We start from the raw sequence: 27,610 nt of genomic DNA on the forward strand, positions 1-27,610 counted from the left end.
CCATTACCAACGTAACATGACAAAATTACTTTAATGAGAAATTCTCTGGTTCTATATATCATCGATCTGTTTATAAAGAAGTGAAAAATCTAAATATTTAATACTTTAATGAAAGTCGCTTGATATTCATTTATTTATTTAGTGGTGATTGAGACTTTTTGCCATTGAGATGAATTGAGGAAATGTAAGTGTCCCAATCAACCTGAATTCATCCTATTTATTTTTATTCACTTACTTTCCGGGGGTGTGCGGATGTGTGGATGTGATATGTTGGGTGGGAGTAAAGTTGTCCAATAAAAAAAATTGAAAGAAAAGTGCGCTCTTTGCTCACGCGATCAGCATGGTGATCTGGTGTTTTCTCCAAAATAAAAGCTCAAGGGTTTATTTCTTGCAAGTGAAGAAATTAGGACAAATGTATTTTAATTTTCCTATACTGTGTAATAGGCTAAAATATACTTTTGAAATATTCATTTTCATTTCTACAGTACATTTATAGGCTATATGGATTTTACATCATATGAATAATTATATAAATCATTATTACATTATTATAATAATTGTTTGGCATCCTAAAACACCAGTGATAATGTAATTTAGACTGAGACTCTCATAACTAAAAAGATGTTTGAGCCCTCTTTATTGTCCTGGTACAAATCAATGCTTTTTCTTTGTTCAATGAGCAGTTCATGGGTTGAAGCTCTTAATGTTGAGCTCTCAGAGAGCACCAGATTGATGCATTTAACCTTAAAATGTACAACATTTTCTTGCGGGGGAGCATGCCCCCGAACCCTCCTAGAGGGACAGAGGTCCACCCAACATAGCTTTACTAAATCCTGTGAAAGAACAACCATTAATGAACTTTAATCCAGCATAATACAACCAAGTTCGTTTTAAGTCATTAAAACTGTAAATGCCATATTAAAACGTCCTTTGACAAAATATACATTTGGCCTGCCTAAGAGGGGGCCTACAAGACATTGTGCCCAGGGGCCTCTGAACTCTTAATCCGGCCCTGCCGGCGACGAGGGCCGGTGGTCTACGAAATGTCCCGGTAGATTTTTGGGTCCCACTCCGCCCCTGATTCAAACTCACCTGTTTCTGAACATACTCTTAAATGCTTTAAACTTCATAGAAACATTTAATTCTGTTATTTACTCAAAGAAATGGATCAGTGCCGAGTTTTTATGACTAGGAAAAAAAATGCACTGAAAATCATTTCAAAGAGTCAAACATTGATCTAAGTTCATTTATTTTCTTTTATTACGAAGTCAATGTTAGATTAGGGTATTTTTGTCTCTCACCCTGGTTAATTTCCGACCCTGGTACAGAGAGCTTTTCTATGAGTAATGTCTCATTTTTTAAGTGGCATTCATTTTAAATGTTTTTCCAAGGTTTGCAGTCACTGCACTGTATTTAAATTGGGTGTGTGTGTGTTATATATCAGAGACAGCTGTCATTTTCCTTCATTGTCTAATGAACACTTCTGAGTCACGCAGGTCTCAACGAAACCTCAGCATTTCATCTTTCACACTCGGATAAAATCACTGGCTTGAAGTGGCTTCACCACAGCAGTCTCTAACATGACTAATAACACACTGACATACAGTACATGACACCATAATGCTGAAGACAGGCTTTACATAACATTTATGGAAGCACACAGAGACTGTGAGTGAATATTCTCTGACTTGCACAGGATCTACAGGTCACCCTTAGTTCATTTATTCACAGAGTTTATGGCTACACAGTTCATACTTCATATATTACCAGAATTTCATGATGTAAAATCACTTTCATATATCAAGTGCAATATTTTCAATCCAGTTACATCTTCATAGAAACAACACATACAATGTTATATCTAAAGTGCTGATGATTTAAAGTGATTCCCACAGCTGATTTATCCGTTTCAAACTTTAAACTTATATTAGACTAACATTTTCTGAAGATATTGTAAATGGTGTTCTAAAAATACAATAATATTATTAAAAAATAATAGGTTTTAAAATGAATAATATCCCATATTAAAACATGGCCGCACTATAAAATGGCACAAATTTCCATTCTTTTAAGTGACGATCACACAAACATGCTCGAGGAAGGGAATATGATAATACACTAGTACAAAGCGGCCTCATACTTTAGATTCCAATCTGATCTTCATATAAAGACAGGAGTAATAAGATCCCCCATCCGGTCATCAGACCCAGATTCTGCAGGAGAAAAACCAGCCACGGCCATTTACTGTCCACGTGAAGCATGGAGGGAAGCTGGACGAGAATAAAACAGAGAAATTAAGTCTGTTTTTTATGATGATCTGATGACACACATATTTTAGATGTTTGTTTTACAGGAGAAATGCAGGAAACTACAATGTATTGATTTTTTCCCTCAAAAAACATTGACTCTTCAGAATTGAATCTGATATAAGCCCATATAGCACGTCATTTTCATTTTACACAATATATGTTGGCTATTTTGCTCAGTTATTGCGCTCTGAAAGCAGCAAACGCACCATGTCTGCGAGGGCGATGTACAGGAAGAGCCCGGCGGTGACGGCAGAGATCCACTCCTGAGCGAGTGTGTGTGTGGAGATGGACAGAGCGATGTACAGGCCGATGAAGGAGGAGAGAGCGCTGCACACGTTCAGCAGGAGAGCGCGCTTCACAGACAGACCGCAGTGAAGCAGGATCGCAAAATCACCTGCACACAACAGCACAGATCAAACACACACATAAACATACAACTATATTTTGCATCATAAAAATTAATATATATATGAAAACTGAAAATGTAAAAAAAAATGTAATAGTTATAAACATAATATAATACTAATATAATATAAAGGAATATTTAAATATTGAAACAAATAAATTAATTTAAAAATGTGTGCGTGTATATATACACTTTGCATAAAAATAATGAAAAAATATATATATATATGAAAACTGAAAATGTAAAAAGAAATTAATAGTTAAAAACATAATATAATATAAAGGAATATTGAAATATTGAAACAAATTAATTTAAAAATGTGTGTGAATTTTTTTTGGTAATACATATTTTATTTATATTATTATATTTAATATGTATTCAAATTAATGTGTGTGTGTATATATATATGTTATATATTTTATTTATATTATTTATATTTAATAACTTTTAAAAATTCACTATTTAAATGTAATTATAAATAAAGGCAGGCTTCATTTACTTTATGCAAAATATAATACTTTTGTTTTCTTATGATTTTAATGTGACAGAGTTTCACACAAAATCTACTAATGCGGATTTAACATTAAACCGGTTGAAATGATTTTTTGCTGTATAAAGACTCTATGAACATGACTATAAGTTATGAGAAATCTCATTTTATGTTCCTGAAAGGAAACGTGTGTGTGCAGGAAAACAGAAAAACCTGTTTGACTGCGCTTTACAGTAATGTTACTGTACATTGTGTACAAGAGTTATTTCAAGAGTACATAGAACGCCTTAGTATTCAAACTACATGTTTCTGTAACCTTCAAACAACATTCACACAACATTCATAGTCTGTCTTGACAAACTTACTTTTTCTAGTTGGTTTCAATGCATTTTCAGTAGCTAGATTAGTTTCTCTTCTCAAATGAACCTCCTGAGATCTCACCTAACTCGTGTGGAAGCTCGTGGCACAGGACGGCCAGTGACGTCGCCAGTCCCGAGCGCCACGACACGGAGAACGCAGCGCCCATGGCCAGACCGTCCGTGAAGTTATGGATGCCGTCACCAATGGTGATCATAAACGGCAGCAGACGCTTCTCTGAGGGACACGAGACAGAGGCTCACTACGGGTCTCGCTACGGGTTTATTATGTTTTGAAAGTCTCTTCTGCTCGCCAAGGCTGCATTTATTTGATCAAAAATACAGTAAAAAGTGTAAAATTGTGAAATATTATTACAGTTTAAAATAACTGTTTTCTATGTGAATATATTGTAAGATGTGATCAAAGCTGAATTTTCAGCATCATTACTCCAGTCTTCAGTGTCCCATGATCCTTCAGAAATCACTCTAATAGAAACATTTATGATTATTATCAATGTTGAAAACAGTTGTGTTGCAGCTTCATATTTCTGTGAAAACCGTGGTACATTTTTTTTCAGGATTCTTTGATGAATAGAAAGTTCAAAAGAGAACATCATTTATTTGAAATAGTAAAGACATTTATAATGTTACAAAAGATTCAGTCACTTTTGGAATAAACACAGGAATAAATTACATTTTTAAATATATTCAAATAGAAAAAATGTGTATTTTTTACTGTATTTTTGGTCAAGTAAATGCACCGTTTGTTGAGCAGAAGAGAAAAAAATCGTACTGAATCTAAGCTTTTGAAATGAGGTGTAGAAAATAGAAATGTTCATGAAAAGTTTATAGCAGAACCTTTTTTACAAGTGACCTCATAGGATGGTGCTGGTCACTTTAATAACAGGTCATTTTACTCCCTTAATGCACAAACATGTGATTAACTCTAATTGTGGTGTAATTATTTACAGCCCAGATGTGTTTAATAAGCGAGCGTTGATTATTAACTGAGTGTTAGGCATGAACTGACCTCGTGCGCTGCTGAACGGCTCCAGGAAGGACTTCTCGTTGTTTTGCTCGTTCACCTGAAATCAATGAGAACTCACAGTATTAACTGAGTCTTACAGAGGAAGACTGTGATGTTTCTGCACTGATACACTGTATTTGATGCTCAAAATAAAGCAGACATGTTATGGAAAAAAAATTATACGCCCAAATCACAGATGTTCCTGAATGTCGAGACAGGATTTTGTCTAATTTTTAGAGATATTGTATATATATATATATATATATAAATAAAAACAATCCACCTCTGATGCCCAAATTTTCCTGTCTAAATCTGACTAAAGCTAATCTAGAAAATTAGTTAAATATCCATTCATTAATCAAACAAACAATCAAAAACGCCACCAATGAACACCAACATTCCTGATTCAGATGATAATAAAATCTGTAAATCCTAAAATGACCTCCTGTTTTTTTACAATTACTGTCTGGGTTTGTGAAATATGATGACACCTGACCTCCTCAGGGAAAACTAGTATTGTCTGTAGTGTCTGTGTAGTGATTTGTAACATGATAGCTTGTTTATTTGGTCCACGTTCGCACAGAAACACGGTCTCACCAGCTCGTCCTGTGAGGTGGAGCTGTTGTTGCGTCTGCTGCTCTGGAACATCTGCAGAACTTTACTGTGATCGCAGTGATGAGGGTCGGACTCCTGCAACAGGACAACAGAGACCCTAAGGCAAGTCGGCTCATGTGGTGGCCACCTTACTAACATTTTCCAGTCATAACAGTGCACACAGCAAAAAAATACAATCAAAAGATAAATATAATGATAACTATAACAACATCCACACCAGACGACATCATTCTGTTTATTACAGCAAGCTGCAGTTTTGTCGTCTGTCTCTTTAAAGGGTTAGTTCACCCAATAATAAAAATTATGTCATTAATGACTCTCATGTCGTCATCTTCAGAACACAGTTTAAGATATTTTAGATTTAGTCCGAGAGCTTTCTGTCCCTCCATTGAAAATGTATGTACGGTATACTGTCCTTGTCCAGAAAGGAAATAAAGACGTCATCAAAGTAGTCCATGTGACATCAGTGGGTTAGTTAGAATGTTTTGAAGCATCGAAAATACATTTTGGTCCAAAAATAACAAAAACTAGGACTTTATTCAGCATTGTATTGTCTTCCGGTTCTGTTGTGGATCCGCGTTCAGTGCCGCCGCTGACGTAAGACGCTGCTGACGTGTGTCTGGTGTGTGTGTGTGTGTGTGTATGTGTGTGTGTTCAGTGACGCCGCTGACGTAAGACGCTGCTGACGTGTGTCTGGTGCGTCCGTGTATTCGGGTTCAAATAAATATGGCTGGGCAAAAAAATGCGAGTCTTCCTCTGTGTGGAAATCCTTAGACATGTTTGCGAAGATTGTTTTGTTTCCAGCGTGCGTCTCCCTCAGACTGTAAACGAAGCTCGGGCGCACCAGACACACACACACACACACACCAGACACACGTCAGCAGCGTCTCACGTCAGCGGCGGCACTGAACGCGGATCCACAACAGAACCAGAATACACACACACACACCAGACACACGTCAGCAGCGTCTTACGTCAGCGGCGTCACTGAACGCGGATCCACAACAGAACCGCAAGACAATACACACACACACACACACACACACGTCAGCAGCGTCTCACGTCAGCGGCGGCACTGAACGCGGATCCACAACAGAACCAGAATACACACACACACACCAGACACACGTCAGCAGCGTCTTACGTCAGCGGCGTCACTGAACGCGGATCCACAACAGAACCGCAAGACAATACACACACACACACACACACACACGTCAGCAGCGTCTTACGTCAGCGGCGGCACTGAACGCGGATCCACAACAGAACCGGAAGACAATACACACACACACACACACACCAGACACACGTCAGCAGCGGCACTGAACGTGGATCCACGACAGAACCGGAAGACAATACAATGCAGAATAAAGTCCTAGTTTTTGTTATTTTGGAGCAAAATGTATTTCCGATGCTTCAACACACTCTAACTAACCCACTGATGTCACATGGACTACTTTGATGATGTCTTTATTTCCTTTCTGGACAAGGACAGTATACCGTACATACATTTCCAATGGAGGGAAAGAAAGCTCTCGGACTAAATCTAAAATATCTTAAACTGTGTTCTGAAGATGAACGGAGGTCTTACGGGCTTGGGACGACATGAGGGAGAGTCATTAATGACATCATTTTCATTTTTGGGGGAACTAACCCTTTAAATGCTCAAGCACGATGGATTCTGATTGGCTGTCAATGTTTATATCCATTGCAATTTACCACTGGTGTTCCCCAAGGCTCAGACTTGGGCCCTCTTTTATTTATTTTTTATTTTTTATTTACTGGCTCTTGGAGACATTTTTATCAGACTCAGACACCACTTTATTGTCCCACTTATGGAAACTAAGACTGCAGCAAGGTGCCAGAAACACTAACCACATCCATGTAATACATATTAGATAAACTATTACATACAAAAGTTCCTAAATAAACAATACAATTATACAGGATGCATACATAAAATACCAGGCTCTATTCTTAATAAATTCATTAATTTTGTGTGCTAAGTAAACTCTCATCAGGGCCAGGGCAGTTTAGTATCTTAATAGCCACAGACATAAATGAATCTTTAATTTTTTGTCCTTTATTTTTTGTTCTCTAAAACAACGGCCTGAAACTCAGTTCATAATGGGTGGTCATCAGTACAAAGGATGACCTGAGCTTTCAGGTCATAAACATAATTATATAACAGTATATATATAATATATCTATATATTTATATATATCTACACCAATAATTTCCCTGCTGCTTAACCTATTTTTATTAGTCAAGCTTAAAATGCCATTTCGCATTCATATCGCTCGTCAAAAAATCGTTGTGAAAGTGATTCCGATGATATCGTTCCTCTGTGCCGTTATTGTTATAGTTGTGGTCTGGACTATTTTTTTTACATTTAGAAACTATATCGTTATAGTTATGGTCCTTTGGTGTGAACGATTCTTTAATGTCTAAAAATCCTTGAAATAAGAGATTTACTTGTGAAGTCAAGTTGAATATGATAATAAGACTTTTCATACAGTGTGTCTTTAAGTGCGTTGTTGTCTAACTGCACTGAGCTTTTTATGCTGTTTAAAGTATAAACAAGCTGCAAACAAGTGAAAAAGCACCAGTGCAGTAAAAATCGAAATACATTTATGCCACCATTCACAAGTTTGCGGTCGGTAGGATTTCTTTATGTCTTTGAAAGTTTCTTCTGCTCACCAAGGCTGCATTTATTTAATTAAAAATACAGTAAAAACAGTGAAATATTATTACAATATAAAATAAGTGTTTTAAAAAAAATTAAATTTAAAAAAAGGTGTTCTGCTTTATATTGTGTGGAACCTGTGATGCATATTTTTAGGATTCTTTGATATTGAAAGTTCAAAAGAATAGCGTTAATTTGAAATTTTTGTAACATTATAAAATGTATTTACTGTTACTTTTGGTCAATGTAATGCATCCATGCTGAATAAAATAATTTTATTTAATTCAAAAAATGTAATCCAGACTTTTTAATGGTATGTGCGTTTATTAAAAAGTCAGCCAGTCTTAATCTTTTGTCTTATCTTTTGCTATGTTGCTTCTGAATTTCATGCTTTATTTATCTCGTTTTAAGAAATTTTAACTGGAAAATTAGACAAAAATACTCAGTAAGAATTGGATTATTTCATTTGCAGTGTGCACTGGGGTTCTATATAGAATCCTAGGGTTCTAGACTCAATTTTTAAAGAACCCTTCATGGCAAAAAGGTTCTATATAAGGAGAAAAGATTGCATAGTACTTTCATGTTTAATGGGTCATTTCATTTTTTCTAGTGATGAAGTATGTTAATGTGCGGTTTAATTCATTAAATTAATTAAACTAAAAATCATCAAAATGATTGGAACCCCTAAAAGATTCTATGAAGCGCCTGAAAGAACCCTTTAAGCTTCTATAGAGCCTTTTCTTCTAAAGCTGCACTCAGTCACTCACTCCATCATGATGACGACCGTGTCGAGTGATGATGGAGAATACGGCTTCCATCAGATAGAAGACATAGATGCCGCCAAGGACCACCAGGAGTTTATAAACGTAGTCGAGGTTCTCCTCCTTATGACCGTGTCCATCTTTATGTGCATGAAGACCTAAAAACTACAGGCACAAAGCAATGAGAACAATACGAACCCCATCCTATTCAGACGCGTGTGAGTCCGCCTACCGAGGGAAGCAGATGCAGAAGAGCGTCTCCTGTGAGGGATCCCACAGCCAGGCTGATGCAGAACTGGATGCACATCTGGAACACCTGCGTACACCTGGAGAACAGCAGCACCACGATCCCAAACATGGCCATCAGGCAGATGACGATGTTGGCGAGGGTGGCATATCCATATCCTGGACACAAAGCGCTCATTGAGGGATCATATAAAGAGATCATTCACAGGTGTGCCGTCTTCAGACTGCTTTTTGTAAACATTCAGACAGTGGAGGGATTGTTCTTCTCCAGGAAGAGATGGTCACTAAAATAATAAGTCACAGCATTCAGGAATGATTCTGGTTGTCCTTGTTCTTGTCAAGAGAACGATGCCAACAATAACTTAATATTTTAGTAGAACCAGAAAAGCAAGCGGTCATGTGTCAGGTTTCTGATACAGAAACTGAATGTAAGTGATCATCTAAACATTCATAACATACTGTATGTAAGACTGGAAGAACTGGTTGATGGAATCAACCTCACCACAGGTCTATTTGACAAAGGACCTTGCTTGCACATTAACATTTGAACATCTCACACACACACACACCCCCGCACCCTCCTTCTTCTGAGCACCTTATCTACATTTTCTCTCTCTCTCAGTCAGTAACACTAAAAACTCACACAAGAATATATATGGTTTTAATGTGAATGTGATTATCTTTAAGGATTGTTTAGTATCATTTTAAAGGTCTCAGGGTGACTGGTACAAATGTCTCATTCCCAAAGAAGTAAATCAAAGGGTAATAAAGTTCTTAAGAATATAGAAATATCTTGCACACAGAAGGGTGTGTCTTTGAGTTAACACCTTCTGATCATTTCTCTGAAAGCTAATTTTCACTGTTCCTAGCAAATGGTCAAACTTCTATCCTCAGTAAGTCTGGGGAGGGGACCACAGTAAATTACATATTAAAGGAGGTCTGGATATATAATGAAATGCAACGGAGAGCTCAGGGCTGTTTTTCTGTATTCAGATTAGCCCGTGTGGGTGTGGGTCTCGCGACTCTCAGCTCACGTAGCCATACAATGTCGGGTAAAGGATTTTCCTCTTTGTTCTAGAATATTTGATGGTTTACATTGATTATCTTTCAATTGATTATGGAACTTTAATAATACATTTACCTGACATAATAAATTGTTATATTTGATTATTCTAACAGACTTTGACTTTATTTTCATTGGAGTTAAAAGGAATAGTCAAACATTAACGTATATTTAACGATGCACAGATATCATTGAAAAAACCTTTTCATTTTATGGAGTCAGATGAAACGAGTTAATACATAAGATAAAATGTATTGCATTTAATTAAAAATCCCTTTGCCATGGGAAGAGACGTAACGCGCGTGAGACCTTCACCTTTAATCGAGTACCGCCATTGGATCGAATTAGACGGCCTTACACTGTATAATAAACAATCTTTACTTTCTGACAAACTAAACTATACATTTTTCACATTTAAATTGTTGCCATTAGATATTACACTCAAAAGTTTGGGGTCGGTGAGATTTTTAAAAATGTATTTGAAAGAAGTCTCTTCTGCTCACCAAGGCTGCATTTTTTAATTAGAAACAGTAAAAACAGTGAAATATTATTACAATTTAAAATAGCTTTTTTCTATGTGAATATGTTGTAAAATGTGATTTATTCCTGTGATCAAAGCTGTATTTTCAGCATCATTACTCCAGTCTTCAGTGTCACATGATCCTTCAGAAATCATTCTAATATGATGATTTGATGTTCAAGAAACATTTATGATTATTATCAATGTTGAAAACAGTTTTGCTGCTTCATATTTTTTTTTGGATTTATTTAAATTTGATATCTTTTCTAACATAAATGTCTTCACTGTTGTTTTTGATCAATTTAATGCGTAAATAAAAATAATTTTGTCAAATTAAAAATATGTACATAGTAGTGACACCAATATAAATATCATACAGACAGACAGATTAATATTTGGCTATTTTCAAATAGCATGGCATTGACCAGTTATTATAGCCTTGCACTGAAGTCTTAGTTCAATTTCAAAGTCATATTTAATTAAAAACCTAGATTTTAATGCACATTTTCTCTTTTCAGATGTTGATTAAATAATGAATCTTAATTTAATTTCTGTATTTTTTTAGTTTATTTGCAATCATTTAAATGTCTTATTTAAAATGTCAAACATATGGTCAACTATATTGATGTTTGTCACTCCCAATCAAATTGGCTTACATAATTTTTGACATAATTCATAATGCAGTTCATAACATTCGCCTTCATGGCAGACAAACAATTTAAAGAGAATCTCAATGCTGTAGTTAAAGTTAGTTAAAATGACGCGTTTATAGCAGCTGCCTGAATAGTGAGACTACAGTATGAATGCACAGACATTTGAAGGAAGCTTGAGAACTAAGATTTGTTACTACATATTGTTTAGAATATGTTTCTGGAGTTTATATCAATAGTCAAAAGCCTGATGCTATGCAGCTCAGACTAACTGTTCAGTGCTGATCTGTCACTCACTCTCGGCTGTGCTCAGAGAATCAGCGGTCACGTGTGCGACACTGATCTCAGAACAGCCTCCGCTGAGGATCTGCTGGATCAGAGCAGGACTGAGCTGTGTGAACTGATCTCTGGTCAGCAATGAAGAGTTCAGCTGGTAGATCCTCAGCAGGTCTTCAGCGCTGAAACACATCTGCAATCCGGCAAAACAACCAGACACAATTTGAGACATGCACATTTTGTATGCATATCATTAACATATATAATTTGGCTTCAGTTACTTTCATCGTTCTGGGGCCGTATTCACAAAAAATTTTAAGGCTAAAAGTAGCTCCTAACTGGCGAATTTAGGAGCAACTCCTAAAAATAATGGGCGTGTCACTCCTAACTTTAGAACTCCTAATTTTTTTCACTAAGAGTAATTCACGAAGTATTTTAGCCCTAAAAGTAGCACCTAAGTCTGGGACAGCTTAAAAGAAGTCGAGAGGACTCCTAACTCACTAAGACCTATTCACAAAGGATTATAGCGCATCCCACCGCCTCTCGCAGTCGTCCGGGGTCCGCGACACAAGCGGGAATGCTGCATTCTGCAAACAAATCCTCTCCCATTCTCACGCTTAGTTTTGCTTGATATTCCAGTGCCGAATTTCCCTTTTATTATGGGTTTTTTTCTAGCACCAACTGGGCCAGCAGCAGTAACGAATCGGTTACCTAACGTAACCTCGGTTCTCTCTAGATGAGGGAACAAGTATTGCGTAAGCTAGCTTACGCTACGGGAAAGATTCATCTTTTCTGAAATAATGAAGCCAAAAATTATCCTTAATTTTGTATCCATTGTCAACGCAGTGCAGCAGCTGCAGACCTTGAGCGGGCTAGCTAGCGAGCTCATTGGTTGCTCTGCGGCAACTGCTGCAGCCTATAGACAAACTGAATGAACTCGCGTCCAATAAGAGGCGCTCGCGCCTTCATCGCGTCACAGCCCGCCAAACTGGGCGTGGCTAGAGTGTATATTAGCGAGGTTCGAAGGCTGCATCCCTGATTTTCATAGAATGAAGCGAAAATCACTCGTGGCGCGAGCACGGCAGCCTACGCAATACTCGTTCCCTCATCTAGAGAGAACCGAGGTTATGTTAGGTAACCGATTCGTTCTCTTATGAGAGGTTCTCTCGTATTGCGTAAGCTAGCTTACACTACGGGAACCGATTGTCAACGCCGTGCGCGCCAAGCATCCACACCATGAGCCCAGGGGGAGAAAACCCCGGGGAGCCCTATGAGTGGGGAAAGCATTTTGGCCAGCAAGAGTGCGGGCCAGTGTGTATGTAAAACATAAGCACATAGTGGGAAGAGAGACAGAGCGGCAGTGTCGGTCTGTGGAAAGTTTCCCATCAGTGCAGCTCACCAGGAGAGCTGTAGCGTATTAGACCGCTAGTAATTTTGCCTGCAGGGCGGGTACTTCCAGATTGTAAAATCTGACAAAGGTGGAGGGGGAAGCCCAGCCCGCTGCCACACATATGTCGTGAATGGAAATCCCGCTGGACCACGCCCACGAGGAGGCCATGCCTCTAGTGGAGTGAGCCCTAATGCCTAACGGGCATAGCAGGTCTTTTGAAGCGTACGCAGCAGCAATAGCGTCCACTATCCATCTAGACAGTGTCTGTTTCGAGGCGGCGACTTGGGGACATAGCCGTGTCTAGGCTTTAAAATGACCTTGGAGTCATTTGGTCCAAACTCAAGACACGCGGTGCTGACAGACAGCGCATGAAGGTCTCCCACACGTTTAACTGATGACAAGGCAGTCAGAAAAACGGTTTTGAGTGAAAGGTATTTCACATCCACGGATTGAAGCGGTTCGAAAGGAGGGGCTTTCATAGCTTCGAGAACTATAGAAAGATCCCAGATAGGAACCGATGGGGGGCGCGGGGGGTTCATCCTTCTAGCTCCCCTGAGGAAGCGGATGACCAGCTCGTTTTTTCCCAGTGACTGGGCGTGCAGGGGTTCAGCGAACGCCGCGACGGCAGCCACGTATACTTTGAGCGTGGATGGGGACCTGCCCTTATCCAATAGCTCTTGTAGAAACACGAGCAGCGGCGAAACCCCACATGTCCATGGGTCCAGATCTCTGTCGGTGCACCATTTTAAAAACACAGACCATTTGGACGCGTAGAGTCTTCTTGTGGAAGGAGCTCTAGCGTGTATGATAGTGTTCATAACTTCCTCTGGCAAAGCGACGGATAGTCGTTGATCACCCACGCGTGCAGCGCCCAGCGCTCTGGGTGGGGATGCCAGATCGTGCCGCGAGCTTGAGAGAGGAGATCTGTTCTCACTGGAATGGGCCACGGGGCTGTCAGTGACAGCTGCGTAAGCTCCGGAAACCATGTCTGATTCTCCCAGCGCGGGGCTATGAGGAGCACCGAGCAGCGCTTTTCCCTGATCCTCTGCATTACCTGTGGCAATAGCGAGACGGGAGGGAAGGCGTAAAGCGGGCGGTTGGGCCAGTCCTGGGCCAGCGCGTCCTCGCTTTTCGAGAAAAATACTGGGCAGTGAGAGTTCTCCTCTGACGCAAAGAGGTCTATCTCTGCTCTGCCGAATAGGCGAGATAACATCTGGACTGTTAGAGCGTGCAGAGACCATTCCCCTGGGGGAATATTGTCTCTGGACAGTCTGTCTGGGCCGTCGTTCAGGTGGCCTGGCACATGCGTCGCTCTCGGCGAGCGCAGATGGCACTGGGACCAACTCAGTAAACGTTCTGTCAGATGGAAAAGGTTCCTGGACCTGACACCGCCTTGACGGTTTAGATAGGAAACCACAGATCTGTTGCCCGAACGGACCAGGACGTGGTGACCCTGAATGATCGGGAGGAAGCGCACGAGCGCGTACTCGACCGTTATCATTTCCAGACAATTTATGTGAAGGAGCTTTTCCTGCACTGACCATAGGCCAAACACCGGTGAGCCCTCGCAGACCGCGCCCCAACCCGTGTTGGACGCGTCTGTCGAGATGACTCTTCGGCAAGATACAGCTCCCATCATCACTCCCCGCTGATACCATTCGGCCACTGTCCAGGGCTGCAGAGCTGAGATACAAGTCTGAGTCACTCTGATCGGCTGGCGGCCTGTGGCCCAAGCCCGGCGAAACGCGCGGGTGTTTAGCCAATGTTGAAGTGGGCGCATGCGCAGTAAACCCAGCTGGAGTACTGCTGAGGCTGAGGCCATGTAACCTAGCATTTTCTGAAATTGTTTCAGAGGCGTGAGGTTGTTCATCTGAAAAGATGCGGCTAGTCGCTGAACACGGCGCACGCGCTGTGTTGATAAGCGAGCCGTCATAGCCACGGAGTCTAGCTCTATTCCAAGGAAGGAAATCGCTCGACTGGGCTGAAGTGAGCTCTTGGTTCAATTGATTGTGAGACCCAAGCTGTTCAGATGACTGAGGAGAACTGTCCTGTGACAGCTCCGTGTGTAATTGTGCCAAAATCAGTTAATCGTCCAAATAGTTCAATATTCGCAAGCCCTGGCTCCGCAGGGGTGCGAGCGCAGCATCCATGCACTTCGTGAAAGTACGGGGTGCTAGGGACAGGCCGAACGGAAGGACGGTGTATTGATAAACCTGACCGTCGAAGGCGAATCTCAAGAATGGCCTGTGACGGGGATTTATCTGAATCTGAAAATAGGCATCTTTCAGATCGAGAGAAATAAACCAGTCCCCCTGGCGCACGTGCGCGAGGAGTTTCCTGACTGTAAGCATTTTGAACGGTCTTTTCACAAGCACCCTGTTCAAAAATCTGAGATCCAAAATCGGTCTGAGGCCGCCGTCTTTCTTGGGAACAAGAAAATAACGGCTGTAAAACCCCGACTCGCTTGGGCTTAGACCGCCATCTCGCAGAGGGCGGGCAAAGGTGCGCTGCGACCGAATCCTCGACCGGGGGGATGGAAGAATAGCCCTTCTCGGCGGCGCCATCCACCGAAGAGAGAGAGGTGGAGGCATGGGAGCGGGCCCTGGCCGAGAGTGGCGCGCTCCATGACTTAGTGAGCTCGGCGTGGAGTTCCGGCAGGAAGGGGGCGGCCCGGGCCTCTGTAGAAAGCAGCCGTCGAGTCTGTTGGGGGCCTGCTCAGGGGGCGGTGACCACTCGAGCCCGAGGCGGTCGACGGCCTGTGTGAGGAGGCGCATTAATTCCTCTTCGACTCCGGCGCGGGTCCTGCTGGATTCGTGGGCCGAGGAGGAGGCAAGGGAGCCTGACCACTCCTCGCTGTCCGAAACCATGACGGAACAGCAGTCTTTTACCTCCCCCTCGTCATCCGAGATGGCCGCAGTGCGGACGCTCGGCGGCAACTGCGCGTCCGGGGAGGGCGGGGGGGGGGGTGAAAGCGAGGCTCGAGGGAGAGGCTCCGGCGAGACAGTCGCTTCCAGCACCGGTTCCGGCGGCCTTTGGGAGCGGCGCTTTTTCTTGCGCGGCGAGACGAAAGGCGGCGCGGTTACTTCGGCTTTGAATGCTTCGAGTCGAGCCCGCAGGGTCGACATCGGAAGCTCCTCGCAGAGGTCGCATCCGCCGTCAGCGAGAGCGAGCTCTGCGTGCTCCAGTCCCAGGCAGAGAGCGCAGATGAGGTGACGGTCTCCGGCGCTGAGAGGGGCGCGGCATGAGCCGCAGGTGGTGCGAGGCATCTTTACAAAAGACGCTCGTGCTCTTTTGTGAAGTTCACTGAGGAACTAGCTTAGCTCTAAAAAGGATACGTCACCGGATGGCGTAGCTTGCCGGATGGCTGAAGGTGACGAAGACGGCCTGCTTCTTCAAGCGCTGTCCAAGCTCGCTAAAATGCCCCTCAGACGGCGACGCGGCTTCTGTGTATCAGATGCGAAGAGCTTCGCTGAAGAGATGAAAATCAGGGATGCAGCCTTCGAACCTCGCTAATATACACTCTAGCCACGCCCAGTTTGGCGGGCTGTGACGCGATGAAGGCGCGAGCGCCTCTCATTGGACGCGAGTTCATTCAGTTCGTCTATAGGCTGCAGCAGTTGCTGCAGAGCAACCAATGAGCTCGCTAGCTAGCCCGCTCAAGGTCTGCAGCTGCTGCACTGCGTTGACAATGGATACAAAATTAAGGATAATTTTTGACTTCAATATTTCAGAAAAGATTAATCTTTCCCGTAGCGTAAGCTAGCTTACGCAATACGAGAGAACCTCTCGTAAGAGAACTGATCCTGCTGGCGAGTTCATAATCCACCGTCATTCAACTATTACATTACTTCAATAGGAGCAACATTTCCTTGCTTTAAGTAGTCTATTTAGGCTAATAGGATGTCAATTAATGTGTTAATGCAAAGTGTTAATGCAAGTGTCGTTTTTCATTATTTGGCAAGTGGCGGTTTTCATTGGGGTATTAGCAGGGACGGACTGGGACTAAAAAACGGCCCTGGACTTTGACTAGGCCCGGCCCAAAGCAATCGGCGTGCGGAAACTCGACAACAACAACAATAACGCCTGCACAAATGAGTGTCACAAGATTTTAATTGTGGCTCATGATACTATACCATCCAAATTATAGCTAACAGCATACACTGTCAGAAATAGGGGTACAGTAGGAGTCCATTTCTGTCCCCCAAGGTACATATATGTACCTTTTTGAGGGTCAAAAAGGTACATATATGTCCCCAAGCATTAAAAGGTACATATATATACTGTACCTTATGATATGACGCAGCGCCTGAAAATAGTTCCGTTGTGTTGACGGAAGGTGGCCTATTTTCAGGCGCTGCGTCATATCATTACGCCTGCTGCTCTCATGGTACGGCAGTGAAGTTTCTTGATTATTACGCAGGAATGAGAGTATAGTTCCTAGCCATATCAGCCTAGAAAATCGCAACTTTACATTTTCCGTCGGTCTTAGTGCACGATGTAACTACAGAAGAGTCAAGTTTTAAATAGGAAAAATATCGAAACTCTTTGGTCATTTTTTTTTTAGAAATGCTAATGGTCTTGTCCACTCCAATGATGTATGCTAAGCTATGCTAAAAGTGGTACCGCCAGAACCGGAGATCGGCTGAATGGATTCAAAAACGGTAGAACTGAACAGTTTAACTCTGGGGGAGTTGTAAAATGAGCCTATTTCCAAAAAAAGTGGAGTATCCCTTTAAGGTAGATTTTAACTTATCACTATATTTGACTAGCCTTGAAATAGAGGAAATAAAAGTTTTGTAAGTCAATTTACTGATATTAAATCATTATAAAACAGCAAAAACTCCAGTGTTAAATTAACTCTCCTGGGAGTTTATATGGCTCCAGACTCAAGAGTGTTAAAGTGTTAAAATATGACTGTTAAATTAACAAAAGTTAATGAGCTAATTAAGTGATTCATTGAGTGATGATTGACCATTATTGAAGACACCTGATGTTAACAAGCAGAATCACTGAAGTAGAAAATAAAATAAAATTAAGACACCGCTATGGTGATCAGTGTTTGCTTTAGTTGGGCTCTTGACCCTTAAACTGATAACATTAGATTTTGTTTCTCTGTTGTGTCTGAGTTACAACTGCCAGATGAACAAAGAGAAAAGTTGATCAGGTGGTGTTGGTTATGTTTTGACAATCATAATTTGACCTGAATCATTGAACTCATTTGAAGTCTAATCTCTGACTTAAATGTATATTTTTGATTAAAGCAGCCTGTGATTCAACAGAATAAGATCCATCATTTTCTAATCTAAAGGGTTTCTTAAAAGTTTATCTGATAAAACAAATCTTTCTTTTAGGCACACACAGACATCAAGAATCAGTGTATGAATCTCAACAATGGTGACAAAAAGAATATTCAATTAGGGAAAGGAAATTAGTAAAACAATTTGGATCATAATTTATTCATACCGCAATGCATGATGGGAGCCATGAATGAGTTTTGATTGGTGTCACCCAGAATGCACTGCAACATGCTTTATTATTGTCACCATTGTTGAGATTCACAGGCAGATTATTGATGTCAGTGTGTCAACATAAAATAATTTTTAAAAAAGTATTTTGATCAGAACAACTTTTAAGAAATATTTTGGATTATATGGAAATTGCTGGAAATCATTTGCTGTAGAATCACAGGCTGCTGTAATCAACAATATACATTTAAGACTGAGATTGAGAAAAAGAATGAGTTCAGTGATTCAGGCAAATTATGATTATGTCAAAACAAAACCAACCCCACCTGATCACCTTTTCGCTTTGTTCATCTGGCAGTTATAGCTCAGATACAACAGCCAAACAAAATCTAAAATTAATGGTTTAAGGGTCAAGAGCCCAACTAAAGCAAACACTGATCACCATAAAGGTGTCTTAAAAAATTATATTTTCTCCTTCAGTGATTCTGCTTGTTAACATCAGGTGTCTTCAATAATGGTCAATCATCACTCAATGAATCACGTAATTATCTCATTAACTTTAACATTCTTGAGTCTGGAGTCATATAAACTCCCAGGAGAGTTCAATTAACACTGGAGTTTTTGCTGTTGGACCTCAAGGTGCATACATGTACCTTTTTGAGGGTCAAAAAGCATTAAAATGTACATATATGTACCGTTTCTTTTAAAGGTTAAGGTACAATATTGTACCCTTGAGTGTATTATACAATTCCATGCTGTCTTAAAATGAATTTATTACTTAATAATCTTAATTAATTTATGCAGTAATTAATCTACTGCACAAATAATAATACCACATCTAAATGAAAATACACCATTACAAATGTAATTCTGTATTCAAAATCTTCAAAGTTTGTAAGCATTAACTGTAACGTTACCAACATTTTTAAAAGTAAAAGCACAACATATTTTTTAATATTACCTCCTGCATACAGGCATTTTACAGCCAAAATGTTGAAGTTTAGCTGTTTTAACTACTGTAATCATTAAAAATGTAGCAAGCTGAATATAACTTCCTAACATCATCCCTAGCAAGTAACTTGCAAAGTAATTTCTGATTAATTCGGTTCGGGAGTAGTAGAGATAAAAGCCCTCCCGCACTGACAATTGATTGGTTGGGTCCTTACATGCGCTTCGTGAGGCACACGCGCACACTAGCACGCCACGCACACGCAAGGTCGCTAGCTCGCTCCCTCTCTCTGCCATGCACACGCTACGCATGCGCACTCTTGCTCGCTCTAGATTCCGGGAGATTTTAACTAATTTGCGGGCATCAGGGAGCATCTATCAATATGCGGGAGACTCGCGGAACTTCTGGGAGACTTGGGATGTCTGTGACTGCGTGTGTGGCGGGTGGTGGGCCGGCCCGCCGGCCCGCCGGCCGTCCTGGAGTGCCGGCCGTTCTGTGATTCTCCAGATCACACAGATGGCCAGTCCGCCCCTGGGTATTAGGCTACCTTGATTTAATTTAATTTAATTTACGACTTTTCTCTCTCTCTCTGCCTTTTTAGAATTACTTCACTGGGGCATGCACAAACATGATATGCATTTCGATTACATTACTATTATTATTTTGTGTTGGACACAGACATATTTAGATGTCGTAATTCCATGATTTGTTGCGTCTGTGTTATTTTCCGCATGATGGCTGTCATCTAACAACCAATCACCGTGATCATTGCGAGGAAGCTCGTGCATGAGAACTGACGTCATCCATAGCAACAAAGACTCACTCTTAGTTTAGGAGTTGTCATTTTTCCTTACTAAGAGTAGGTCTGAAAGGCGTTGTGAAAAACTTTTAAAGGGTTAGTTCGCCCATTTAAGACATGAAGTTGTATGCAATCCTTACCAGCACTATCCGGTTGTTAAGTCGTGACGTAACCACTCTCCGATAATACTGTTTCCGGGTCCAAAGGCCGGGTCCTCTCTACCTACCTACCGCTTTCGCCCGAGTTTTAACGTGTTCCCGTGTTGTTTAAATAGATCGGAGTTAAAAAACAACCGCTTTCTACCGCTTTCCCTGTGACGAGAAAGATAAGAGAAAATGGCTGCAGTTGATAAGGTAAGTTACAAATCTTAAACGAATGAAGAAACTTTGGCGCCAGTGGGTGCTATCCCTTAATCCCTAGTAACACCCACTGGCACTGAAGCGAAAAAAGCCCTTAAGAAAAGGGTTTATTTAGTCTAGGATCTGGAGTGGACGAGCGGAGCGCTTGGGCCCGGAAGAGGCTAAACGTCACGCGTGACGTCAGACTTAACAACCGAATAGTGCATGCATACACACTGACCCACTCTGTTGTCACCTCCCTGGTCAGAGTTCTGGCCGCTGGAAGTTTTTCAATAAAGTACTCCCGGTTATTTTCCGGTGCCACAAAACTGTGCGTTTTTACGTGAAAAAATTATTTGCGTTTCAAAGCTTGATTAATTTACCACACAAAAAACACGCCGGTCAAAATTCATACCTCAGTTTTAATCGGCACTATTTTCTATCAATCCGCGCTGCTGTCAACGTCAACAGTGCGCACGTTCCGATCAGCTGTTCCATAGTGTTTACACAATCGATTGACAACGACGTAAAAAGTATTAAATTAACAATGGTGCGAACTTGTAAATTCCCAGGCTGTGACCACAAGGATGTGCCGGGATCAAAGTTCAGATTCCATCGTTTTCCTGTTTCGAATATAACTATGAGACAGCTTACCGAGCATAATCTCCATCTGCTGTTAGTCGACCTCACCAGCAGGGGGTGCAAGCGCGTGTTGTTGATTTGGCTGGTTGCCATCGGCTACTCTGCGGGAGCTAAAATATCCAAAATAAAGGATTTTCGTGTGTGTAGTGCTCACTTCAGCGAAGACGATTACATCCCCAACCAAGGAGGAAAAAGGAAAATTAAAGAGTTTTGCTGTCTACCAGTACCACGTGTAAGCTCTATTTACTAACTTTATGATCCCATGTCTAAACTGTACGGTAAACAAGCTGATGTTTAGACTCCATTATAAAACACGTGAAAAGATGTCTAATAAAAACAGCTATAGGGATATTGGTACAATTTGCTGAGAAAACTATTTGATTGAACACACACACAATTGAGGTTTTGTGTTGCAATCAATAACATTGTCGTTGTGCTAAAATTACTTTCATCATCTGATCCGTCTGGCATTGTGCTAAAATTGGTTTCATCATCAGAAGTTTCGCAGTCAGACATGTTATCAGCGAGTCGCGCTATCAACAGCTGATCGCAACGTGCGCACTGTTGACGTTGACAGCAGCGCGGATTGATAGAAATGGATAGAAAATAGTGCCGATTAAAACTGAGGTATGAATTTTGACCGGCGTGTTTTTTGTGTGGTAAATTAATCAAGCTTTGAAACGCAAATAATTTTTTCACGTAAAAACGCACAGTTTTGTGGCACCGGAAAATAACCGGGAGTACTTTATTGAAAAACTTCCAGCGGCCAGAACTCTGACCAGGGAGGTGACAACAGAGTGGGTCAGTGTGTATGCACTATAGTGCTGGTAAGGATCGCATACAACTTCATGTCTTAAATGGGCGAACTAACCCTTTAAGAGAAAACTCCTAGCTAAAATATTTTAGTGCAACTTAGGAGTACTCCTAGTGGTAAGATAAAATTATTTGTGAATACGGCCCCTGGTAAGCATGCATGCTTTAGTGTGTACAACTCCCTGATTTATTAGTTGCATGGATGTCAAATGACAGGCTATATATATTTATATATTTATATAGATTTTATAAGCATGTTTTCATTCTATTTGAAGTTTCAAATGTTGTGTTTTTTCTGTTTTCACTCAAAAAATGTGAAAAATTAGCACTTGTAACGGCTTAATTTCAATGATTATCATTACGGACAGATTGCACGGTCTCAGATTGCACATTATGTCACAACATCAATCTAAACATCAATTATTCATGTTGATATGTCATGTTACAGAACTTGCTCAGCTGAATGATTGCTCTCTCCTCATCTAAATCTAAATGATCAGAGTCCTACAGCATGCAAAGATTTCCCATGATGCCCCACACAAACACGGCTGTGTCTTACTGTATCCCAGCTGCTGTTATTATGGTGATCCTCCTGATGAGGCTCGAGGTGGACATCATCGTGATGGTCTTCTCCTCCACCCAGATTTAGTGTCTTCAGAAGCTCCTCAAAATCTGAGTAACAATAGCATCATTAAAAATAGAGCACAAACGTCCAGCTTCAAACCAACTATTGTACATCAAAGTACTTCAGAAATGTTAAAGAACATGAATATGTATTTAAACATACTTATACTCCACCCAGGAGAACATTTTTACGTTCCATATTAATGTTTTTGCTATAGCCAAGGTTATGGGTTCGGCAGGGAATGCATGAACTGGTAAAAATTGTGCTTTTAATAAAAGTGTCTGCCAAATGCATTAATATAAATATAGAACACAGAAACCTAAACACTGATCTGAGGAAACTATAATGTGCTTTTATTAGATATACTATTTTTTTTTTTAAGTGAAAAGTGCCATTTGTACCTGAACTGAGCAGGGTTATTATAGTTAACAAGAAAAAGAAAACTAAAACCGCAAAAAAAACACATTTTTGTCATTTGATACAAAATAAATGTTAACTTAAAAACAACTTTAAATTTATTTTTAATTCAGCCAAGGCAATATTTCTTATCTTCATTTAGCATAACTCTTTGCTATATGATAATATGGCTTTTATTATAACTGAAACTAAAACCATAAAAAATACATTTTACTTGAAATAAAATAAAATGTTTAATTTGCTTTATATTTTATTTCAGTTGGTTGCCAAGACAGAATTTCTCATTTTCATTTAAATTGACTTTTTTTTAAATTACTAACAAAATTACTAACATTTCAACTAAAATAAACATGGAAAATATAAATATAACATCTATTTCAAAAATAATAACAATAAATATAATAGTATCTCAAAGATGCTAAAATATCTCTGGTTTAACTTGAAGTACTAAAACTGAAATATAAAAGAATAAAAACTATATAGACATATTTTTTTAAACTAATAAAAATGATAAAAACACAACAAAATTACTAAAACTTTAACTAAAATGAAAATAGAAAATATAAAAACATTCAACATATTTATAAAAACTTTAATAGTATATTAATGATACTAAAATAACAATGATCGATTTTTTTTTTACTTAAATAAAACCGAATGTTCCCACATGAAACATTTCCAGGTTAGTGCAACATGATCAGGATTATTAGTCCGTCATACCATGAAGCGTGAGGTTATCAGAGCCAAAATGGCTGAAGATGTAATCCAGAAAGTATCCGTTCTGAGGAAGATCACGAGCTCTGAGACAGTCTCCACGCAGGACATGATAGAGGACGTTCCCCAACACAGCGTCCAGCTCTACGGGAGGACCTCCGCTCTCGTCCAGGACGGCATTCAGAGAGAGACACGACTAGAAATGTGGACAGACAAATAATAGATGTGTATCAAGACCATGTAACTTTGATATACAGGTGAAACTCGAAAAATTAGAATATCGTGCAAAAGTTCATTTATTTCAGTAATTCAACTTAAAAGGTGAAACTAATATATTATATAGACTCATTACATGCAAAGTGAGATATTTCAAGCCTTTATTTGTTATCATTTTGATGATTATGGATTACAGCTTATGAAAACCTTTTCACAATATTATAATTTTTAATTTAGGGTTTTCATAAGCCATAATCATCAAAATTATAACAAATAAAGGCTTGAAATATCTCACTTTGCATGTAATGAGTCTATATAATATATTAGTTTCACCAGTATACTATGATACTGAATGATCCTGAAGCTGTTCTGCAGTTACTGACCTCATGTGTGTCGGGCTGATAGTGTATCTCCATCTCATCGAACAGCTTCTCCAAACCCTGATGTTCTGGGATGCCCTGGTGAGGAGGCCGGCCGGTGTGGTTGAGGTCTGAGATGGTTTGGATGAACTGGTGTGTCTCTGTGTCCCAGCGTCCCTCTCGTACGGCCCTGCAGGTCTCCATCGGAGCGCTCAGGAACAGACACAACGCAGGAGCCACCGTGAAGAAGTCCTGCATCTGAAGCTCCTGAGATCTGCTGTAGTTCCTCAACAGCTGCTGCAGATGCTCAACAGACAGACACTATACAGCAGAGAGACACTGAGATGTGTGAAAGGTTACAGTGTGTGTGTGTGCAGTTTAAGTTTGCCTTCAATAAATGTAAACATACTCATGTGATTTCTGACATCCGTTACATAAAATGTGCTTGGTTGTCATGAAAATGATGTCACAAATCTGATCCTTAAATAGGCCTTATTTTCTTAATTTTTTTAGGTAACACTTTAGTTTAGGGCCCAGTTCTTATTATTAACTAGTGTCTTATTAGTATGCATATTACTAGGATATTGATTGGCTGTTTATTAGTACTTATAAAGCACATATTAATACCTTATTCTACATTGCCATATTCTACATCCCTTAAAGGGATAGTTCACTTCGAAATAAATTTTTGGTATGTTTTAGCTTACCTCAAGGGCATCCAAGATGTAGGTGTCTTGTGTCTTTGTTTCCGCAGTAGTTTCAATTTTGATATTTTTAGGTCAAACCGTTCTTGTCTGTCAGTCATATAATGCAGGTCTATGGTCACCACCTCAAAGAGCATGCACAGAGAAGTCCAAATTAAACATGATTTCATGACTCGTAAATGTAAGTACACATTGATGGCCTAAGACACGAAACGAGCGGTTTGTGTGAGAAAACGAACAGTATTTATATCGTTTTTACCTCTTGTAACCACAGCCACCTCCAAGTGATCTGAGGGCGCGGGCGCTTCGGTCTGTGCGTTACAAGAGGTAAAAACGATAGAAATACTGTTCGTTTTCTCACACAAACCGCTCGTTTCGTGTCTTAGGCCATCAATGTGTACTTACATTTACGAGTCATTAAATCATGTTTAATTTGGACTTCTCTGTGCATGCTCTTTGAGGTGGTGACCATAGACCTGCATTATATGACTGACAGACAAGAACGCTTTGACCTAAAAATATCAAAATTGAAACTACTGCGGAAACAAAGACACCGACATCTTGGATGCCCTTGAGGTAAGCTAAAACATACCAAAAATGTCTTTCAAAGTGAACTATCCCTTTAATTCACCCAATACCTAAACTTAACAACTACCTTACTAACTATTAATAACTAGGAATTTGGAGTTTGAGGCAAAAGTCGGTGTTAATAGTGAGAATTGGACCCTGGTCTAAAGTATGAGCCAAATTTATTTTCATTTTAGGGTCAAATATGACCTGTTCTTGGCATATGAGATGCTTCCTTGTCTCTTGTGCAAAACAGATCTATAACACCGATTATATCAATCATTATGTCATGCATAGGCTACAGTGTCAATGTTCTTTCTTTCTCTCGCCAAAAAAAAAAAGAAATCTAGTTGGCGTAACTGTCTGGAAACTGTAAAAAAAAAAATCTGGAAAAAGGATATGTTAGTATAAAAAGTAAAAAATAAAATAAAAAAAAAGTTATTATTTTTAACGTTTTAAATTATTATTCGGAAAACTTTTGGGTAACACTTTATTTTACGACCCGCAAACAACTGCGTAAGTACACCGAAATTACGGTGTACGCTTCTGTAATTATAACGTACTTCCGTGTAGGTATAGGGGAACAATATGTTAAGTTTTGGGTAATAAAGGGGTAACAAGCAGATATACAACCTGTAAATAACTTCGTAAGTAAATCGAAATTACGGTGTACGTTTCTGTAATTATAGTGTAGGCTACCTCCGTGTAGGTATAAGGGAACAATATGTTAAGTTTTGGGTAGGCTAATAAAGGGGTAACAAGCAGATATACAAGCAAATTATTTATAATGTAATTATTTTAAAACTAACAGGTACCTATTATGTTAATATATTCCAGGCAAAAATTGTACGTCTGTTGTAGGCTATATAAAAGTTATCATCACATTTCTGGCAAAATATGTTCTTGTGCAATTTTACAGGGTAATTTTGACATCTGTGGGTTGAAAATGAAACGTGTCTGGCTGTATGTAAGCACAGTATGATAAAAAATGAATTTATTGGCTTTTCTTACTAGATTAATTAATGTTAAATCAACACAGATGCCAAAATTAAATGTAAAATTGCACAAGAACATATTTTGCCAGAAATGTGATGATAACTTTTATATACAACAGACGTACAATTTTTGCCTGGAATATATTAACATAATAGGTACCTGTTAAAATAATTACATTATAAATAATTTGCTTGCATAGCTTGTTACCCCTTTATTACCTTATACCTACACGAAGGTAGGCTACACTATAATTACAGAAACGTACACCGTAATTTCAGTTTACTTACGAAGTTATTTGCAGGTTGTATACTATCTGCTTGTTACCCCTTTATTACCCCAAACTTAACATATTGTTCCCCTATACCTACACGGAAGTACGCTATAATTACAGAAATGTACACCGTAATTTCGGTTTACTTACGCAGTTGTTTGCGGGTCGTAAAATAAAGCGTTACCAACTTTTGTGTAAAAATTGCAGAAAAAACAAGCACCAGAGAAATATCAAAATTAGTGTATTTTTATGATCACCCCAAACGTATAAAATTAATATAGAAATACTGTAGCCTATATAACTAGGCTATAGCTTAGATCATGGGAAACACAGTATTTGTATCATTAATATTATTATTTTTGTTTACTGTAGGCTACTATGTCCCATTAATTATCATTTACCAGAGTCTCTCAGCTGGACCTCGATTTCCCCAAAAATTCCTGAAATCCGTCTCACCTTCCCACAGGACACACCGGAGCAGTGCACGCGGCTCTCCAGCCGCTCGAACACCGAGAGAAGCGCGTCTTCTGTGAGGAACTCTTCGCCCGGAGACACCAGATCCACAACGCGCGCGAAAATATCATATTTACCGCCACGCGCTCCTGTACACAGACTGAGGCAGGTCACACAGACAAGCACAACACCGCTAGTCTCCATTATCTGTGTGTTTTCCCGAAACCTATTGTGGTGCACGACTGTCCTGAGTGTCCTCACACACACACACACACACACACATACTAGCTTCAGAGATCTTCACACAGGTGCTCATGTCCCTGCTCAGGTAGAAGCTCCGCTCTGAACGCTGATTGGTCAAGAGAAACTCTTCCCTTCACTTGCGCAAAATGATTCAGACAGGACTAATATTTGATATAAAATAATAATAGGATGATAAAATAAATTAACTGTATTATTATACATTTTTTTAAACAAAATGTTATG

At 39.8% G+C, this 27,610-nt stretch overlaps 1 protein-coding gene across 2 annotated transcripts; it reads right to left on the minus strand.

The window, feature by feature from the left end:
- Positions 1-2,115: 2,115 nt before the first annotated feature.
- LOC130069033 (zinc transporter ZIP4-like) lies at positions 2,116-27,510 on the minus strand. Of its 2 annotated transcripts, none has more exons than XM_056232724.1 (12): positions 27,128-27,510; positions 24,158-24,454; positions 23,565-23,754; positions 22,362-22,474; positions 11,428-11,599; positions 8,884-9,056; positions 8,658-8,816; positions 5,186-5,278; positions 4,592-4,646; positions 3,647-3,799; positions 2,516-2,703; positions 2,116-2,270 (listed from the first exon to the last, which is right to left on the minus strand). In XM_056232724.1, exons 1-12 carry the CDS (start codon positions 27,326-27,328, stop codon positions 2,142-2,144), a joined length of 1,923 nt encoding a protein of 640 aa, XP_056088699.1. In that variant the 5' UTR covers positions 27,329-27,510; the 3' UTR covers positions 2,116-2,141. The 2 variants fall into 2 exon arrangements, with proteins under 2 accessions (XP_056088699.1, XP_056088700.1); XM_056232725.1 differs by having other exon boundaries at positions 2,119-2,270; positions 27,073-27,269.
- Positions 27,511-27,610: the final 100 nt, after the last annotated feature.

Source organism: Rhinichthys klamathensis, unplaced genomic scaffold, assembly GCF_029890125.1.
Source record: "Rhinichthys klamathensis goyatoka isolate OS25496 unplaced genomic scaffold, OSU_Roscu_1.1 h1tg000354l_1, whole genome shotgun sequence".
NCBI lineage: Eukaryota > Metazoa > Chordata > Actinopteri > Cypriniformes > Leuciscidae > Rhinichthys > Rhinichthys klamathensis.

What these genes read in the sequence shown, in the direction of transcription:
- LOC130069033 (XM_056232724.1), bottom strand. Translation starts at nt 27,328, where the DNA reads ATGGAGACTAGCGGTGTTGTGCTTGTCTGTGTGACCTGCCTCAGTCTG. An exon ending in ATCAGCCCGACACACATGAG is followed by an intron (nt 23,755 to 24,157) that starts GTCAGTAACTGC and finishes CCACATTTCTAG; the next exon opens with TCGTGTCTCTCTCTGAATGC. An exon ending in GCCGTTCAGCAGCGCACGAG is followed by an intron (nt 3,800 to 4,591) that starts GTCAGTTCATGC and finishes CGTGTCCCTCAG; the next exon opens with AGAAGCGTCTGCTGCCGTTT.